We start from the raw sequence: 19,456 nt of genomic DNA, 5'->3' as shown, positions 1-19,456 counted from the left end.
AGTTTTTTACTTGTCACCTAGGTTGGAGTGCAATGGTGCGATCTTGGCTCACTGCAACCTCCACGTCCTGGTTCAAGCGATTCTCCTGCCTCAGCCTCCTGAGTAGCTGGGATTACAGGCGCCTGCCACCACACCCAGCTAGTTTTTTGTATTTTGAGATGGGGTTTCACCATGTTGGTCAGGCTGGTCTTGAACTCCTGACCTCAGGTGATCCACCCGCCTTGGTCTCCCAAAGTGCTGGGATTACAGATGTGAGCCTGGCCTAAAGTGTTAAATTATTAAGCGTGTATTTGTACCGTAGAAGATGTGAGCCATCAATCTAGTTTTGGCATCATCATCCTCATCGTGGTGTGTTCCAATTTCTTAAGTGGAATGAAAAGAACACTGAGGGCCAGGTGCGGTAGCTTATGTCTGTAATCCCAGCACTTTGGGAGGCCGAGGTTGGCGGGTCACCTGAGGTCAGGAGTTCGACCCCAGCCTGGCCAACGTGGTGAAACCCCATCTCTACTAAAACTACAACAATTAGCTGGACGTGGTGGCAGGCACCTGTAATCCCAGCTACTCGGGAGGCTGAGGCAGGAGAATTGCTTGAACCTGAGAGGCGGAGGTTGCAGTGAGCCGACATCACGCCATTGCACTCCAGCCTGGGCAACAAGAAAAAAAGAAAGAGAAAGAGAGAGGGAGGGAGGGAGGGAAGAAGGGAGGGAGAGAGGGAAAGAAAGAGAAAAGGAAGGAAGGGAGGGGAAAAAAAAAAACACTTGAGAAATAGGTCTGGATAATTAATGGCTGTATGAATTCTCTGAAAAAGTAACAAAGGTTCCTTCTATTATATGAGCCTGTGCAGAAAAAAGGAAAAAAAATTTTCTTATCACACAATGCGATTTCTTTTGAATCTTTGTGAGCGGTAGCTAAGAGTTAACCCATCTGGAAGGGAATTCAGTCAAAGCGTAAAGAAGCAGATGGTGACGTCACTATAAGAGGCGGGCATATGTAGATAGCGGCGCAGTGATTGCCGGTTCTAGTGCGTTCTTCGCGCGGAAGAATTTTTCTAGCGAATATCAAAGAAGATGTAGTCTGAGATGTGTCATACGAAGAAGTGGTAGTTTTGAAGCGATGCCTAAAACCAACTCACAATACAATTTGCCATGACTAAGTAGTGTGTTGAGGACGATGGTGAGGTAGCGAGGAGTAAACATTAACTTCATAGATACTTGATAGGGGTTTCCCTGTGGTGCATTGTTCTCCTTATATGCTAACTCCTGCAATCTCCCCAAATGTGAGCAACTCGGTTGTATAAAAATGGGGGTTGTGTTGGTGCTTTACCCTTAGTCTACTAGTTTAAAAGATAACTATGTGTGGTGTTATGTGTGTTTTGTTTTCATTTTTCTTGTAGTACTCTTTCTATGAAAAGTGGAAAAATAAGCTAGTTTCTTGGGTGGTGGTGTGCGCCGGTGCTAGCTCCTCAGGATACTGCAATGGGAAAATTATTTGATCCCAGAGGGAGACTTTAATGAGCTAATATCGTGCCACTGCACTCGTGTATGAGCGACAGAGACCCAATCTCAATGAAGAAAGAAAAAAAAAATTCCTGGGTTTTCAGGTGGGAAGTTAAGTACCTCATCCCTTGTAGTTCAGTTTTTCTGTGCAGATAAATTTACCCAGCCTTTTTTTCTGATGGGATGAATTGCTGAGGGTGGTTCAAGCCTGCAATCCCAGCACTTTGGGAGGCCGAGGCGGGTGGCTCACTTGAAGTCAGGAATTCGAGACCAGCGTGGCCAACATGATGAAACCCTGTCTCTACTGAAAATACAAAAAATTAGCCAGGCATGTTGGTGCACATCTGTAATCCCAGCTACTCGGGAGGCTGAAGCAGGAGAATCGCTTGAACCCAGGAGGCAGAGGTTGCAGTGAGCCAAGATCGCACTACTGCACTTCCAGCCCAGGTGACAGAGTGAGACTCGTCTCCAAAAAAAAAAAAAAAAAAACCGCTGGTACACAGCTGGTACACACCAGGAGGTACAGGTGGTGCATGCTGTAATCCCAGCTACTTGGGAGACTGAGGCATGAGAATAGTGTAACCACCCAAGGGGTTCACCTTGCCTGCTGCCTAGACAGAGCCAATTCATCAAGACAAGGGATCAAGCCTGTAATCCCAGCACTTTGGGAGGCCGAGATGGGCGGATCACGAGGTCAGGAGATCGAGACCATCCTGGCTAACACGGTGAAACCCCATCTCTACTAAAAATATAAAAACTAGCCGGGCGAGGTGGCGGGCGCCTGTAGTCCCAGCTACTCGGGAGGCTGAGGCAGGAGAATGGCGTAAACCCGGGAGGCGGAGCTTGCAGTGAGCTGAGATCTGGCCACTGCACTCCAGTCCGGGCGACAGAGCGAGACCCCGCCTCAAAAAAAAAAAAAAAAAAAAAAAAAAAGACAAGGGAATTGCAATAGAGAAAGAGTAATTCACGCAGAGCCAGTTGTGAGGGAGACCGGAGTTTTATTATTACTCAAATCAGCATTCGAGGAACAAAGTTTTTAAGGATAACTTGGTGGGTGAAGGGAAGCCAGTGAGCCAGGAGTGCTAATTGGTCAGGGAAGAAATCATAGGGAGTCAAAGCTGTCTTCTTGTGCTGAGTCAGTTCCTGGGTGGGGACCACAAGATCAGATGAGCCAGTTTATTGATCTGGGTGGTGCGAGCTGAAGTGCAAGGTCTGCAAAATATATCAAGCATTGATTTTAGGAGCAGTTTAGGAAGGGTCAGAATCTTGTAGCATCCAGCTGCATGACTCCTAAACCATAATTTCTAATCTTGTGGCTAATGTTAGTCCTACAAAGGCAATCTAGTCCCCAGACAAGAAGGAGGTCTGCTTTGGGAAAAGGCTGTTATTGTCTTTGTTTAAACTATAAACTGTAAACCAAGTTTCTCCCAAAGTTAGTTCAGTCTACACCCAGGAATGAACAAGGACAGCTTGGAAGTTAGAAGCAAGATGGAGTCAGTTAAGTTAGATCTCTTTCACTATATCAGTCATAATTTTGCAAAGGCTGTTTCAATTGCTTGAACCCGGGAGGCAGAGGCTGCAGTGAGCCGAGATAGTACAACTGCACTCTAACTTGGGTGACAGAGCAAGACTCTGTCTCAAAAAAAAAAAAAAAAAAAAAAAAGCATTTCCCGTATTGCCCAGACGAAATTATACACACGACAAAGACACAAACACCAGTTACTCCCCTCAGTATCTGAGTTTTAACGTGGCAAAACAGACAAGAGGTTCCCTCTAAGTGAGGCCTGCTGAGCTTCTGCTATGATTCCTTCAGGATTCCACCCCCGACACACAGACAAGAACAAGCACAAGCCTTCACAAATCAGAATTCTTAAAACCAGATTTGGGCCCAGTGTGGTGGCTCATGACTGTAATTCTAGCACTTTGGGAGGCTGAGGTAGGAGATCACTTGAGCCCAGGAGTTCGAGATCAGCCTGGGCAACATAGTGAGACCTAATCTCTATTTTTAAAAAATAATAATAAAAAAATACAAATAAAACCAGACTTGCCCAGCATGGTGGCTCACACCTATAATCCCAGAACTTTGGGAGCCTGAGGCAGGAGGATTGTTTGAGGCCAGGAGTTGAAGACCAGCTTGGGCAACATAGCAAGATCCCACCTCTAAAAAAATTAAATAAAACCCGATTTCTTTTCCTTTTTTTTTTTTTTTTTTAAAGATGGAGTTTTGCTCAGTTGCCCAGGCTGGAGTGCAATGGCATGATCTCAGCTCACTGCAACCTCCACCTCCCAGGTTCAAGTGATTCTTGTGCCTCAGCCTCTTGAGTAGCTGGGACTACAGGTGCTCGCCACCACGCCCGGCCAATTTTTTTTTTTTTTTGAAACGGAGTCTTGCTCTGTCACCCAGGCTGGAGTGCAATGGCACGATCTCGGCTCACTGCAACCTCCGCCTCCCAGGTTCACACGATTCTCCTGCCTCAGCCTCCTGAGTAGCTGGGATTACAGGTGCCCACTACCATACCCAGCTAATTTTTGTAGTTTTAGTAGAATGGGGTTTCACCATGTTGGTCAGGCTGGTCTAGAACTCCTGACTTTGTGATCCACCAGCCTCACCTTCCCAAAGTGTTGGGATTACAGGCGTGAGCCATGCACCCAGACTTTTGTTTTTGTTTTGTTTTGTTGAGACAAAGTCTCGCTATGTTGCCCAGGCGGGAGTGCAGTGGCATGATCTCAGCTCACTGCAACCTCCACCTCCCAGGTTCAAGCGATTGTCCTGTCTCAGCCTCCTGAGTAGCTGGGACTACAGGTGCCCGCCACCACACCCGGCTAATTTTTGTATTTTTAGTAGAGATGGGGGTTTCACCATATCAGTCAAGCTGGTCTTGAACTCCTGACCTCAGGTGATTCACCCGCCTTGACCTCCCAAAGTGTTAGGATTACAGGCGTGGGCCACTGTGCCTGACTGCCCGGCCAATTTTTGTGTTTTTTGTAGAGACAGCATTTTGCCGTGTTGCCCAGGCTAGTCTCAAACTCGTGACCTCAGGTGATCCACCCTCCTCGGCCTCTCAAAGTGCTAGGATTACAGGTGTGCGCCATTACGCCCAACCAAAACCAGGTTTCTGAACTGAAACCTGAAGGGTCCAGGAGTACTTCCCCAAAACAGTGCCCTTTATTCTTCCAGTGGGGAAAAATGCCTTTAACAGGTCCCTTTCTATAGGTTAGGGAGGGTTAATAGGACCCTCAAAGAGTTTACATGGCCTCTGAGGAGGCCAACAGATCAGGAGAAGGGAAAGGGAGGATAGATTATGCTTGGGAATAGTCATCAGAGACGTCTTCCAGAATCAGAAACCATTTCTCTGCTGCAAGCCAGCTCATGCGCCTAAAGTCAGCAATGTCCCTGCCTACAAGGGAGGTGCCAGACATGGCCCCTGACTTAAAGGAGGGCTTGTCTCGGGGTGCTGAAATGTCAGGGTGTCCCAGAACAGAATGAGGTCCAGCTGCTTGTTCTCACAGTCCAATAATGAGATCCAGACTGGGAAAGAAGGGAGTTTATTGGCCAGGTGCGGTGGCTCACTTCTGTAATCCCAGCACTTTGGGAGGCTGAGGCAGGCAGACCACCTGAGGTCAGGAGTTTGAGACTAGCCTGGCCAACATTGTGAAACCCTGTCTCTACTAAAAATACAAAAATTAGTCGGCCGGATGCGGTGGCTTACGCCTGTAATCCCAGCACTTTGGGAGGCTGAGTCAGGTGCATCACGAGGTCAAGAGATCGAGACCATCCTGGCCAACATGGTGAGAACCCATCTTTACTAAAAATGCAAAAATTAGCTGGGCGTTGTGGTGCATGCATGTAGGCCTAGCTACTCGGGAGGCTGAGGCAGGAGAATCGCTTGAACCCAGGATGCGGAGGTTGCAGTGAGCTGAGATTGCGCCCCTGCACTCCAGCCTGGCGACAGAGCGAGACACTGTCTCAAAAAAAAAAAAAAAAGAGAGAAAATTAGCTGGACGTGGTGGCGGGCACCTGTAATCCCAGCTACACAAGAAGCTGAGGCAGGAGAATGACTGGAACCCAGGAGGCAGAGGCTGCAATAAGCCAAGATCACACCACTGTACTTCAGCCTGGGCAACAGAGCAAGACTGTCTCAAAAAAAAGACTAAAAGAAGGGAGTTTATTTCTGCAACTGGTAACAGGGAGAAGGTCAGAGTAACTCACCAGACCAACTAAAAAATTTAAAAGTTTTGGCCCAGCGCAGTGGTTCATGCCTGTAATCCCAACACTTTGGGAGGCGTAGGTGGGCAGATCACCTGAGGTCAGAAGTTCAAGACCACCTGGCCCCACATGATGAAACTCCGACTCTATTAAAACTACAAAAATTAGCTGGTAATGATGGTGGGCACCTGTAATCCCAACTACTTGGGAGCCTGAGGCAGGAGAATCATTTGAAGTTGGGAGGTGGAAATTGCAGTGAGCTGAGATCATGCCACTATACTGCAGCCTGGGCAACAAAGTGAGACTGTCTCAAAAAAAAAAAAAAAAAAAAGAGTTACAAGTTTTTTTTGTTTTTTTTTTCCCCAAAGGTTATATATATTCAAGGTCCATGCCGATATGCGGGAGTGCACCTACAAGGTGGGATGTTTCATTCAATCTATATCGAATCTTTTTTTTTTTTTCTTTTTTGAGACGGAGTCTCGTTCTGTCTCCCAGGCTGGAGTGCAGTGGTGCGATCATGGCTCACTGCAAGCTCTGCCTCCCGGGTTCATGCCATTCTCCTACCTCAACCTCCTAAGTAGCTGGGACTACAGGTGCCTGCCACTACGCCTAGCTAATTATTTTTTATATATATTTTTAGTAGAGACGGAGTTTCACCGTGTTAGCAAGGATGGTCTCGATCTCCTGACCTCGTGATCCGCCCACCTCGGCCTCCCAAAGTGCTGGGATTACAGGCGTGAACCACCACGCCAGGCCTATATCTAATCTTTAACTAGGATCTAGGGTCTGAAAAGCTTTCTCTAGAGTCTTGGAAAGTTTCTTAATCTTAAGTGGTTCCCTGGTACAAGGTGTATGTGTAAAAATGCTATTATTATTTGATCAGACTTTAGGACCTGAGAAAGGCCAGATGGTGTCTTAATGGGTTTGTTTTTGCATTCCAGACCTTGTACTCAGGTACCAGTTTCTCTAGTTCTTTAATGTTTAACATATGCATTCATCAAAATTATAGTAAAGGGTTGGTGAAACCAGATTGTTCTGGCTGCTGATGGAAACCTGGACTGCCACAAAGGGGTCACTGAGCCATGGTTAAATGCCCACAAGGGGCATCTTTTCATAGGATCACTGTTAAATTCTAATCCTATGTGGCAAATCAGTATAGTGAGACACTGGGTTGCAGCAGAGAAAGAGGTTTAATCATAGGACCGCAGAACAAGGAGGTGGAAAGAAACCTCAAATGTCTCCCAAACTCATCGTTTTATAAGGAACCCACTCCTGCCATAACGACCTACTTCCTTTATAATGACAATAGCACTAATCCATTCATGAGGGTGGTGCCCCCATGACCTAAACACATCTTAAAGGTTCTACCTCCCAACACCTCCATATTGGGGATCAAGTTTTCAACATATGAATTTTGGGGGACACATTCAAACCATACCAGTAAGTACACCACAGACACTTGATTGTAAGAATGATGGTCAGATGTGGCTGCCACGTATGGAAAGTTAAAATTTCTCTGCATGGGTCTTAGGCACAGTAACAGCTAACAACTACAGTGAACTTGTTTGGTGCCAGGTACTATGCTAAGCACTGTACACAAATTAGCTCCTTTGAAACTCTCAGGCCGGGCGCAGTGGCTCACGCCTGTAATCCCAACACTTTAGGAGGCTGAGGCAGGCGGATCACAAGGTCAAGAGATCAAGACCATCCTGTCCAACATGGTCAAATCTCATCTCTACTAAAAATACAAAAAATTAGCTGGGCATGGTGGCACGCACCTGTAGTCCCAGCTACTTGGGAGGCTGAGGCAGGAGCATCACTTGAACCCAGGAGGCAGAGGTTACAGTGAGCCAGGATCGCACCACTGCACTCCAGCCTGATGACAGAGTGAGACTCCGTCACATACACAAAAAAAGAAACTGGAACTTTCAGCAACCCTCTGGTTATTATTATTCCCATGTTACAGGTGAAGAAATTGAGGCCTATCAACGTTAAATAATTCCTCCAAGATCACACAGGGAGGTGACAGAGCCAAGACAGTTTCAGAGTCTGAACTATGAACCTAAACCACTATGTTATACTATCTAGCTTTACATAATGACTGCATTTGTGTTCTAACCTTTCAAAGTCAATACTCTCCAAGTTATCTTAATGACACAATAAACACGTGTATTTAGAATTTTACTTCCTAGAAGTCCTCACTTTTTCAGTCCTGGGAATTAGTGACAAATATTGTATTCATCTGTTCTTGTGCTACTAATAAAGACATACCCAAGACTGAGTAATTTATAAAGAAAAGAGGTTGAATTGACTCATAGTTCTGCAGGGCTGGGGAGGCCTCAGGAAACTTACAATCATGGCAGATGGGAAGCAAACACGTCCTTCTTCACGTGATGGCAGGAAGGAGAAGTACTGAGTAAAAGAGGGAAAAACGCCTTATAAAACCATCAGATCTCATGAGAACTCACTCACTTGTCACAAGAACACCATGAGGGTAACCACCCCCATGATTAAATTACCTCCCACTGGGTCCCTCCCATGACTTGTGGGGATTATGGGAACTACAATTCAAGGTGAGATTTGGGTGGGGACATAGAGCCAAACCATATAAAATATATTCAAATATATATATTTTTACTTGTCTCTTCTCACCATTCCTATATTCAACAGTATATTGAAGTTCTTTAATGTCAGCGATAACACTGAGGAAAAACATTAATCTCATAGAGTTTCAATAATTGTTCCCTAATCTTCATTATTAATGAGGGTGGCTGTACAGATTTCTAAATGTGAAAGAATTAAGTTGTTTCCTTGCATTTCTGGTTCAGTTAAAATAAGCATACTGCTCTCTTTTGGAACAGGATGTCTCGGGCTGTTCCTCTTCCACTCCCCTGTCCTGTTCAAGTTGGTACCTTAAGAAATGACTCCCTGGAAGCTCAGCTTCATGAGTATGTCAAACAAGGGAACTATCTGAAAGTGAAGAAAATTCTTAAGAAAGGTAAGCACCATGTTGAGATGGCAGATGCACCTTGGGACACATTTCTGAATAGCGTTCAGAGAAAAAGGAATGTCATAAAGCTATGAATGAGTCCTTGGGGAAATCCAGAAATTAAATATAGAAATTAGATGTTCTCTGGCAGTGCAGTCAAGAGAGGTGTTAAATCCTTATTTTGAGGATGTTTTGTTTTGTTTTGTGCTGGGGAACCAACCACAAGCGCGTCCAACTGCTATTGCTAGGCTCCTAAAGTTTCTCTGAAGTCACCCACCTTTGATTCTGTCTGATTCCTTTCCTTCAAATCTGCTCCATCCATTGAGTTCTCTGACACCTGTGGTTGACTGAGGAGACCAGTGTTCACAGCTGTCCCCTTCCTTGCTCCTTAGTTCCACTTGGTGCCCTTTTTCCAGGGTTTTCTTGCTGAAGGATACAGGCAGACGTAGCTCAATGGCTGAAGCAGTCTTCAAAAGAACCAACAAACATGCCATGTGAATTTGGTCTGAGGAAACAAACCAAAGAACCAACGAACAAAAACCCATACACAAACAGAACCTTTTCTGGTGTTTGGCTCCTGATCTAGGGACCCAGACCCGTTTTTTTTGTTTGTTTTGTTTTGTTTGTTTGTTTGTTTTTGAGACAGAGTCTCACTCTGTTGCCAAATGCAGTGCAGTAGCATGATCACAGCTCATTGCATCCTCGACCTCCACGGGCTCAGGTGAATCTCCTGCCTCAGCTTTCCAAATAGCTGGGACTATAGGCGTAAGCCACCATGCCTGGCTAATTTTTGTGTTTTTTGTTTGTTTGTTTGTTTTTTGTAGAGATGCTTTTGCCATGTTGCCCAGGCTGGTCTAGAACTTCTGGGCTCAAGTGATCTGCCCACCTCAGCCTCTCAAGGTGCTAGGATTACAGGCATGAACCCAGACCTGCTATTTTCAATGTGAGCAGAGGTACTGCTGGATCCCCCCTCTCTTTTCTTAGTATTGAAGGGGAGGCTTCTGAAACTTCTCTTTGCTGATTTGTGGAATAGTCAGGGTGACTTGGTTTTTCTCCACTTGCTTCAACAGCATTCCTGAAGACGTCCAGAAGGGTAACCCCAATTTTCCAACTATCCCACTGAATAGTTACCTCATAAAGTTCTCATGGCTGGCACAGTGAATCCCATCTGTCTGTAAACCCAGCACTTTGGGAGGCTGAGGCAGGAGAATTGCTTGAGGCCAAGAGTTCAAGACCAGTCTGAGACCAGCCTGGGCAACACTGTGAGACCCTGTCTCTACAAAAAATAAAAAAAAAATTAATCACTAGTTGATACTATAAGCATGGTAGTGCATGCCTGTAGTCCACCACACCAGGAGGCTGAGGCGAGACCCCATCTTAACAACAACAAAATAAGTTCTCAAACCTTTTCATGTACTACCCCTGGGGTCCATAGGTGAAGTAGCTCACACTGAGCTCAATCATTTATGTGAAAGGTCTTGGGTTTTTTTTTTTTTCCCTCAAAATTTTGCATTTTACTCCGTAACTATCCCCATATGTTTTAAAATAAAACGTTGTAAAACTCTGCTTCTCGGGCCAGGTGTAGTGACTCACACCTGTAATCCTAGCAATATGGGAGGCCAAGAGGGGTAGATCACCTGAGGTTAGGATTTGAGACCTGCCTGGCCAACATGGTGAAACCCCATCTCTACTAAAAATAATTAGCCGGGCGTGGTGGCGGGCACCTGTAATCCCAGCTACTTGGGAGGCCGAGGCAGAAGAACCGCTTGAACTCAGGAGGCAGAGGTTGCAGTGAGCCTAGATCGCACCATTGCACTCCAGCCTGGGCAACAAGAGTGAGATTCTGTCTCAGAAAAAATAAAAAATAAAATAAAACTCTGGGCTAGGCACAATGGCTCAAGCCTGTAATCCTAGCACTTTGGGAGGCCGAGGTGGGTGGATCACCTGAGGTCAGGAGTTTGAGACCAGCCCGGCCAACACAGTGAAACCCCGTCTCTACTAAAAATACAAAAATTAGGCCGGGCGCGGTGGCTCACACCTGTAATCCCAGAACTCTGGGAGGAGGCCAAGGTGGGCGGTCTCAATCAGGAGATTGAGACCATCCTGGCTAACACAGTGAAACCCCGTCTCTACTAAAAATACAAAAAATTAGCTGGGTGTGGTGGCGGTGCCTGGAGTCCCAGCTACCCAGGAGGCTGAGGCAGGAGAATGGCGTGAACCTGGGAGGCGGAGCTTGCAGTGAGCCGAGATCGCGCCACTGTACTCCAGCCTGGGTGACAGAGCGAGACTCCATCTCAAAAACAAAAACAAAAACAAAACTTAGCTGGGCGTGGTGGCAGGCACCTGTAGTCCCAGCTATTCGGGAGTCTGAGGCAGGAGTGAACCTGGGAGGTGGAGGTTGCAGTGAGCTGAGATCAAGATAGAGTGAGACTACTCTGTATAAAAAATATATAAAACTGCTTCTCACAGTGAATGGTATGGATAGACAGTCACTAGAAGTCATAGCATACCTATATTGAACATCAATTTTTTTTTAGTGAATATCAGAGTATTATGACATTTATTATCTCCTAGATATCTCCTGAATATTCTGCATCTTCAAATGCTTGATATTCAGTTAGAGTAAGGGATGGCGTTAACAGGTGTACCTGGATATAGAACAGGACTTCATCTGCGTCTGGGAATTCCATCTGAAGCCTCAGAGTGCAGAATAAGGGGCGATAAGTTCTCCCACAGTCTGATAGAGGGCTTCTTAGGAGATGATTTAAATGATCACTAGATTCTTTAAAAGGTATTCACAGGGCCAGGTGTGATGACTCACTCCTGTAATCCGTGCACTTTGGGAGGCTGAGGTGGGTGGGTCACCTGCGGTCAGGAGTTTGAGACTAGCCTGGCCAACATGGTGAAACCCAGTCTCTACTAAAGATACAAAAATTAGCTGGGCGTGGTCATGGGTGCCTGTAATTTCAGCTACTTGGGAGGCTGAGGCAGGAGAATTGCTTGAACCTGGGAGGCAGAGTTTGCAGTGAACCAAGATTGCGCCATTACACTCCAGCCTGGGCAACAAGAGCAAAACTCCACCTCAAAGAAAAAGAAAAAAGAAAAAAGAGGCCAGGCGTGTTGGCTCACGGCTGTAATCCCAGCACTTCGGGAGGCTGAGGTGGGCAGATCACTTGAGGTCAGGAGTTTGAGACCAGCTGGCCAACATGTTAAAACCCTGTCTCTACTAAAAATACAAAAATTAGCTGGGCGTGGTGGCGCATGCCTGTAGTCCCAGCTACTTGGGAGGCTGAGGAAGGAGAATTGCTTGAACCCGGGAGGCAGAGATTGCAGTGAACCGAGATCACACCACTTCACTCCAACCTGGTGATAGAGCAAGACTCTGTCTCAAAAAAAAAAAAAAAGAAAAAGAAAAAAAGATATTCACAGGATTAGAAAGCTGTGGCTTTCCCCAGTCCTTGCCAGTCTCAAGACAAGAGGCCCTTCAGACAAACCTCGGAGAGAAATGTAGTGCTTGCAGGCAGGAGAGATGATACCTGAGTCCCAGCCTGCTATACAGTTGAACTATGTCAGCCTACCCAAGCTGCCACCAAAATGACATGCCAAGAAGCTGCAGTGTTCCCTGGAGTTGAGGAGGCAGGAAGACTGCTATCTGTCTCTTACTTGGAGCAGTCCTTGATGGGTGGGTGAGCATAGAAGGCTAGCAGTAATTAGTCACACTTGCACCAGCTGGTGGAACAAGTAGACTCCACAGTGGGTAGCTGAGCCATCTAAGGGGATTCTACCTGTGAAGGAAGAAAGAATCCCACCAGAGAGGCTGCAGGTAGGACTCTAGAAGGAGAGAGTTGGGTGGTGGGCAAGAAGTCAGCAGAAGAGAGCACTGGCCTGTGTGGGGTTCTGCACAGTGTGGTGATGGCACTTGAAGGACCCACTAGCACCTTCCACAAGAGGACAAGCTTTAGGACAAAGCCAGAAGCTACACAGGGCATCAGCTGAGTATGAAGGCCATTGCCTCTTTTTATTTTATTGGTTCTCCCCCTTGCCTCAGCTCTGGAGTTGCCACAAACAGCGTTGAGATCAGAGGAAGAGTGGAGAAGCAAGAAGGACAGTTAACAGAGCATTGCTGCATCCTGCAGTGTAGAGGAGGGAAGAAATCGGAATTGGCCTGGGCACGGTGGCTCACGCCTGTAATCCCAGCACTTTGGGAGGCCTAGGCAGGTGGATCATTTGAGCTCAGGAGTTTGAGAACAGCCTGGCCAACATGGTGAAACTCTGTCTATACTAAAAATACAAAACTTAGCTGGACTTGGTGGCACATGCCTGTAGTTCCAGCTACTTGGGAGGCTGAGGCAGGAAAACTGCTTGAACTTGGGAGATGGAGGTTGCAGTGAGCCAAGGTTGCACCACTGCACTCCAGCCTGGGCGACAGCAAGACTGTCTCAAAAAAAAAAAAAAAAGAAAGAAAAGAAATTGGAATTGGATGAAAGATTAAGATTTTGATTTTAGTGGAACAATTTTTGTTTTGTTTTTTTTGCCTGACCTCAAGCACACACTTCATTGGCTCTTCCTTCCCCTCCTTGATAGACATTTCAGGCAGAATCCATTTTTTTTTCTTTTTTTTGAGACGGAGTCTCGCTCAATCGCCCAGGCTGGAGTGCAGAGGCGCGATCTCAGCTCACTGCAAGCTCCACCTCCTGGGTTCACGCCATTCTCCTGCCTCAGCCTCCTGAGTAGCTGGGACTACAGACACCCGCCACTAAGCCTGGCTAATTTTTTTGTATTTTTAGTCGAGACGGGGTTTCACCGTGTTAGCCAGGATGGTCTTGATCTCCTGAACTCGTGATCCGCCCGTCTTGGCCTCCCAAAGTGCTGGGATTACAGGCGTGAGCCACCGCACCCGGCTGCAGAATCCATTTTTTCTGTCACTTTAATTGTGCCGTTCCAGGCTGGGCGCAGTGGCTCACGTCTGTAATCCCAGCACTTTGGGAGGCTGACGTGGGTGGATCACCTGAGGTCAGGAGTTCCAGATCATCCTGTCCAACATGGTGAAACCCCATCTCTACTTAAAACATTAAATAGGCGTGGTGGCACAAACCTGTAATCCCAGCTACTCGGGAGGCTGAGGCAGGAGAATCGCTTGAACTCGGGAGGCGGAGGTTGCAGTGAGCCGAGATGGTGCCATTGCACTCCAGCCTGGGCAACAAGAGGGAAGCCCTGTCTAAGAAAAAAACAAAAGAGTGTGCTTGAGGCTAAGTTGTCTCCTGATTGTATCCTACTCAGTGTAGCTCATTCAGAAAACCGATTGTTACAGATTATGACTGTGCCCTTTGGGACCATAATCTAACAGAAGAAACAGACATAAATTGGGAGCTGAAGTGTACTGACAAGGACAGGAAGTGAAGTGAGCACACAAGATTCATCTGAGCCTCCTTTTCTATGGGGTAATCAAGAGAAACTTCTCAGAAGAAGTGTTGTTTAGGCCAGGACCTCAAGGAAGAAGAGTTGACCAAGCCGGATGCCTTGGCACACACCTGTGGTCCTAGCTACTTGGCTGACTGAGGTGGGAGGATCACCTGACCGCGGGAGTCCAACCTGGGCAACATAGTGAGAGTCCATCTCTGAAAAAAAGGAAAAGAAAACATAAAGGAGTTGATCAGGCAGGGGTTGAGCTCAGGATGGAGAGGAGCTGGAAAAGAAAAGGGTCTGGTTGACATGAGTTGAGGGGAAAACCAAAGGGGTAGAGAGAGAGATGTGAGATGAAACTGGCGAGGGAGGCCTGGGCTGGACCAGTCAGAGCCTTGTGGGCTATTGGAAGGATTTTGGTTCGATTTAAGAACTCCCATTTTATATTGTTTTGTGTTTTACCCTCTGTTTTTTGTTTCTTCTCTTTCCTGCCTTCTTTTGTGTTAATGAAATATGTTTTAGAATTCCATTTTAACTTATGATAGCAATTGGCTTTTAAGCTATACCTCTTTACAATTTTTTTTTTAGTGATTGCTCTAGTTATTTCAATACAGTTGACACTACTTATCTGTGGGTTCCACATTTGTGGATTCAACCAACCAAGCATCAAAAATATTAGGAAAAAGGAAACAATTAAAAAATAACAGTACGGCCGGGCGCGGTGGCTCAAGCCTGTAATCCCAGCACTTTGGGAGGCCGAGACGGGCGGATCACAAGGTCAGGAGATCGAGACCATCCTGGCGAACACAGTGAAACCCCGTCTCTACTAAAAATACAAAAAACTAGCCGGGCGAGTGGCGGGCGCCTGTAGTCCCAGTTACTTGGGAGGCTGAGGCAGGAGAATGGCGGGAACCCGGGAGGCGGAGCTTGCAGTGAGCTGAGATCTGGCCACTGCACTCCAGCCTGGGCGACAGAGCAAGACTCCGCCTCAAAAAAAAAAAAAAAAAATAACAGTACAATAAAAAATACAAACAAAAATGAAGACAACAACTATTAACATAGCATTTACATTGTACTAGATATTATAAGTAATCTAGAGATGATTTAAAATATACAGGAAGATTAGATAGGTAGGTAGATAGATAAGATAGATTATATGCAAATATTATGTTATTTTATATAAGGAACTTGAGCATCTGTGGATCTTACTGGTATGGGAGGGTCCTGAAACCAGTTCCCCATGGGTACCGAGGGATGACTGTCTATATCTTTAACTTTTAACAGTTTACTTACAGTTAATGTACCACTTCACATAAAAGATACAAACTTATAGGTTTATTTCTCCCTTTCTCTTATCCTTTATATTATAGAGGCCATAGGCCGGGCGCGGTGGCTCAAGCCTGTAATCCCAACACTTTGGGAGGCTGAGACGGGCAGATCACGAGGTCAGGAGATCGAGACCATCCTGGCTAACACAGTGAAACCCCGTCTCTACTAAAAAAATGCAAAAAACTAGCCAGGCGAGGTGGGGGGCGCCTGTAGTCCCAGCTACTCGGGAGGCTGAGGCAGGAGAATGGCGTAAACCCGGGAGGCGGAGCTTGCAGTGAGCTGAGATCCAGCCACTGCACTCCAGCCTGGGCGACAGAGCGAGACTCCGTCTCAACAACAACAACAAAAAATATAGAAGCCATAATATATCTATGAGTTATGAATCCTACAATATAATTTTATAATTTTGTTTTAAAGACTAATATAGGCTGGGCACGGTGGCTCACGCCTGTAATCCCAGCTACTTGGGAGGCTGAGGCAGAAGAATCGCTTGAACTCAGGAGGCAGAGGTTGCAGTGAGCCTAGATCGCACCATTGCACTCCAGCCTGGGCTGGAGTGGTGGCACAAACCTGTAATCCCAGCTACTCGGGAGGCTCACTGCCTCAGCCTCCCCAAGAGATTCTGTCTCAGAAAAAATAAAAAATAAAACAAAACTCTGGGCTAGGCACAATGACTCAAGCCTGTAATCCTAGCACTTTGGGAGGCCGAGGTGGGTGGATCACCTGAGGTCAGGAATTCAAGACCAGCCTAGCCAACATGATGAAACCCTGTCTCTACTAAAAATTCAAACATTAGCCAGGCGTGGTGGCGGGTGCCTATAATCTCATAATCCCAGCTACTTGGGAGGCTGAGGCAGGAGAATCACTTGAACCCGGGTGGCGGAGGTGGCAGTAAGCCGAGATTTGCCACTCTAGCCTGGGCAAAAGAGTGCAACTCCATCAGAAAAAAAAAAAGGCCGGGTGCAGTGGCTCATGCCTGTAATCCCAGCACTTTGGAAGGCCGAGGTGGGTGGATCACCTGAGGTCAGGAGTTCAAGACCAGCTTGACAGTTTGACTAACATGGTGAAACCCTGTCTCTACAAAAATACAAAAACTTGCTGGCGTGGTGGCATGTGCCTGTAATCCCAGCTACTTGGGAGGCTGAGGCAGGAGAATCACTTGAACCCGGGTGGCGGAGGTGGCAGTAAGCCGAGATTTGCCACTCTAGCCTGGGCAAAAGAGTGCAACTCCATCAGAAAAAAAAAAAGGCCGGGTGCAGTGGCTCATGCCTGTAATCCCAGCACTTTGGAAGGCCGAGGTGGGTGGATCACCTGAGGTCAGGAGTTCAAGACCAGCTTGACAGTTTGACTAACATGGTGAAACCCTGTCTCTACAAAAATACAAAAACTTGCTGGGCGTGGTGGCATGTGCCTGTAATCCCAGCTACTTGGGAGGCCGAGGTGGAAGAAGTGCTTGAACCCAGAAGGCTGAGTTTGCAGTGAGCTGAGATCGTGCCATTGCACTCCAGCCTGGGTTATAGAGCGAGACTCCATCTCAAAAAAACAAAAACAGCCAAAAGTAAGCGATACCCAGGGTTTTGTGCAGGTATAAGGGGAAGGGCTTCCATTCCCTCTGGTGGCATTCCACCCTCCCAGTTCTTCAGTGTGTTCACCATCCCAGAAGCTTTCCAAACCCTATTTGTGGATTTTTATGGAGGTCTCATTATGTAGGCACAATTGATTAAATCATTGGTCATTGGTGATTAAATTCAATTTCCCACCCCGCTCCTCTCCCTAGAGGTTAACGGTAGGGTAGGGTATTAAAGGTCTAAACCTCTATCATAGCTTGGTCTTTTTGGTGACCTACCTCCATCGTGTAAGACAGGTATGAATAGATTTGCATGTCCAAATGGCTGATCTGGCTATAGGAGGCTATGAGGTAGGAGAGATAAAACACTAAGATGGGCTGGGCGCGGTGGCTCAAGCCTGTAATCCCAGCACTTTGGGAGGCCGAGACGGGCGGATCACGAGGTCAGGAGATCGAGACCATCCTGGCTAACACGGTGAAACCCCGTCTCTACTAAAAAATACAAAAAACTAGCCGGGCGAGGAGGCGGGCGCCTGTAGTCCCAGCTACTCGGGAGGCTGAGGCAGGAGAATGGTGTAAACCCGGGAGGCGGAGCTTGCAGTGAGCTGAGATCCGGCCACTGCACTCCAGCCCGGGCGACAGCGAGACTCGGTCTCAAAAAAAAACACTAAGATGACTTAGGCTCCTTTTTTTTTTTTTTTTTTCTTTTTTGAGACAGAGTCTTGCTCTGTCGCCCAGGCTGGTGGAGTGCAGTGGTATGATCTCGGCTCACTGCAACCTCCACCTCCTGGGTTCAAGCGATTCTCCTGCCTCAGCCTCCCTGTTAGCTGGGATTACAGCATGCATCACCACACCTGGCTAAAGTTTGTGTTTTTTCAGTAGAGATGGGGTTTCATCATGTTGGCCAGGCTGGTCTCAAACTCCTGACCTCAGGTGATCCGCCTGCCTCAGCCTCCCAAAGTGCTGGGATTACAGTTGTAAGCCACTGTACCCGGCCCTAGGTTACTTTTTTTTCATTTTTGAGACAAGGTCTTACTATGTTGCCCCAGACTGGACTTGAACTCCTGGGCTTAAGTGATCCTCTCACACAGATGGGAGGACAGACTCATGTGCCACTGCAACTTTAGGTTAGGTTTTTGTTTTGAGCAACATGGTTGAGAGTAATATTATTCCCTAAAAGAGAAATATGTTTGGGAGGAAGCTGATCTGAGTCAACTTGGGTACACTGAATTTGAGATATCTGTGATTCACCTAAATGCAATGTCAAGTAGAAGCTGGATATCTGAGCCAGAAGCTCAGAGGAGTGATATGGACTGCACAGACATATTTTGAAACCAAGGATAGGCAAGAGAAGGCCAGGAACCCTGCTGACATGTTCCTCACTGTATTTCAGACAGGTCAGCTTTATTGGGGGAGGAGTAGAATAAGAAGGAAGGGAAAACCAGGTGGTTCCCAACAGGTCAGTTGCAGGACTTCAGGGAAGGAACAATACATTCACAAATTCATCATTCATTCAGTTAGTCAGCATTTACTGGACATCTGCTGTGCCACGCAATGTGCCGGAGATACAGAGATAAATAAGACATGTTCCTGCTTTTAAAGAGCTCACAGTTTAGTAAGGGAAAGTAAATGTATTTGGAATTCCAGAGTGAGCTATGTAGAAACCTATACAAGGATGATTAGGGACACAAAACACAGAGTGGGCAGTGTTATTTGCAGAGGTCAAGGAAGACTTCCAGAAGAGGTGACATGAGCTAAGTCAGAATGTACTGGAGTGATGGTCACACCCACGTGAAGTTGGAGAAACTGCTCAGAGGAGGCCAAGGGATGGCATGGTTGGTGAGAGGTTTCCAGAAAGATTGGAGGAATAGAGAATGGAGAATGGAAGACAGATATAGAAGGGCCCAGACCAGAGATAGGACCCTTGGATGAAAGTGACTGGAAAGTACTTTATAAATTCAAAATATAGGCCGGGCGCGGTGGCTCAAGCCTGTAATCCCAGCACTTTGGGAGGCCGAGACGGGCGGATCACGAGGTCAGGAGATCGAGACCATCCTGGCTAATACGGTGAAACCCTGTCTCTACTTAAAAATACAAAAAACTAGCCGGGCGACGAGGCGGGCGCCTGTAGTCCCAGCTACTCGGGAGGCTGAGGCAGGAGAATGGCATAAACCCGGGAGGCGGAGCTTGCAGTGAGCTGAGATCTGGCCACTGCACTCCAGCCTGGGTGCCAGAGCAAGACTCCGTCTCAAACAAAAAAAAAAAAAAAAAAAAAAAAAAACAAAATATACTAGGTGGGAGGCTGAGGCAGGAGAATTGGTTGAACACGGGAGGCACAAATTGCAATGAGCCCAGATGGTGCCATTAACATTCCAGCCTGACGGCCGGGCGCGGTGGCTCAAGCCTGTAATCCCAGCACTTTGGGAGGCCGAGACGGGCGGATCACGAGGTCAGGAGATCGAGAC

General features: G+C 46.9%; 1 protein-coding gene across 1 annotated transcript in view; it reads left to right on the top strand.

The window, feature by feature from the left end:
• Positions 1-19,456, top strand: part of TEX14 (testis expressed 14, intercellular bridge forming factor) — a 137,570-nt gene that overhangs the window by 23,200 nt on the left and 94,914 nt on the right. Inside the window, exon 2 of the mRNA XM_033183661.1 lies at positions 8,565-8,701. Coding sequence (XP_033039552.1) covers positions 8,566-8,701 — 136 coding nt within the window. The 5' untranslated portion in view covers position 8,565. The remainder of the gene's footprint in view (positions 1-8,564; positions 8,702-19,456) is intronic.

Source organism: Trachypithecus francoisi, unplaced genomic scaffold, assembly GCF_009764315.1.
Source record: "Trachypithecus francoisi isolate TF-2019V2 unplaced genomic scaffold, Tfra_2.0 Lachesis_group20, whole genome shotgun sequence".
Classification (NCBI taxonomy): Eukaryota; Metazoa; Chordata; class Mammalia; order Primates; family Cercopithecidae; genus Trachypithecus; species Trachypithecus francoisi.
Note: the sequence above shows the minus strand (reverse complement) of the source record. Positions and strands in the feature narration are given on the sequence as shown.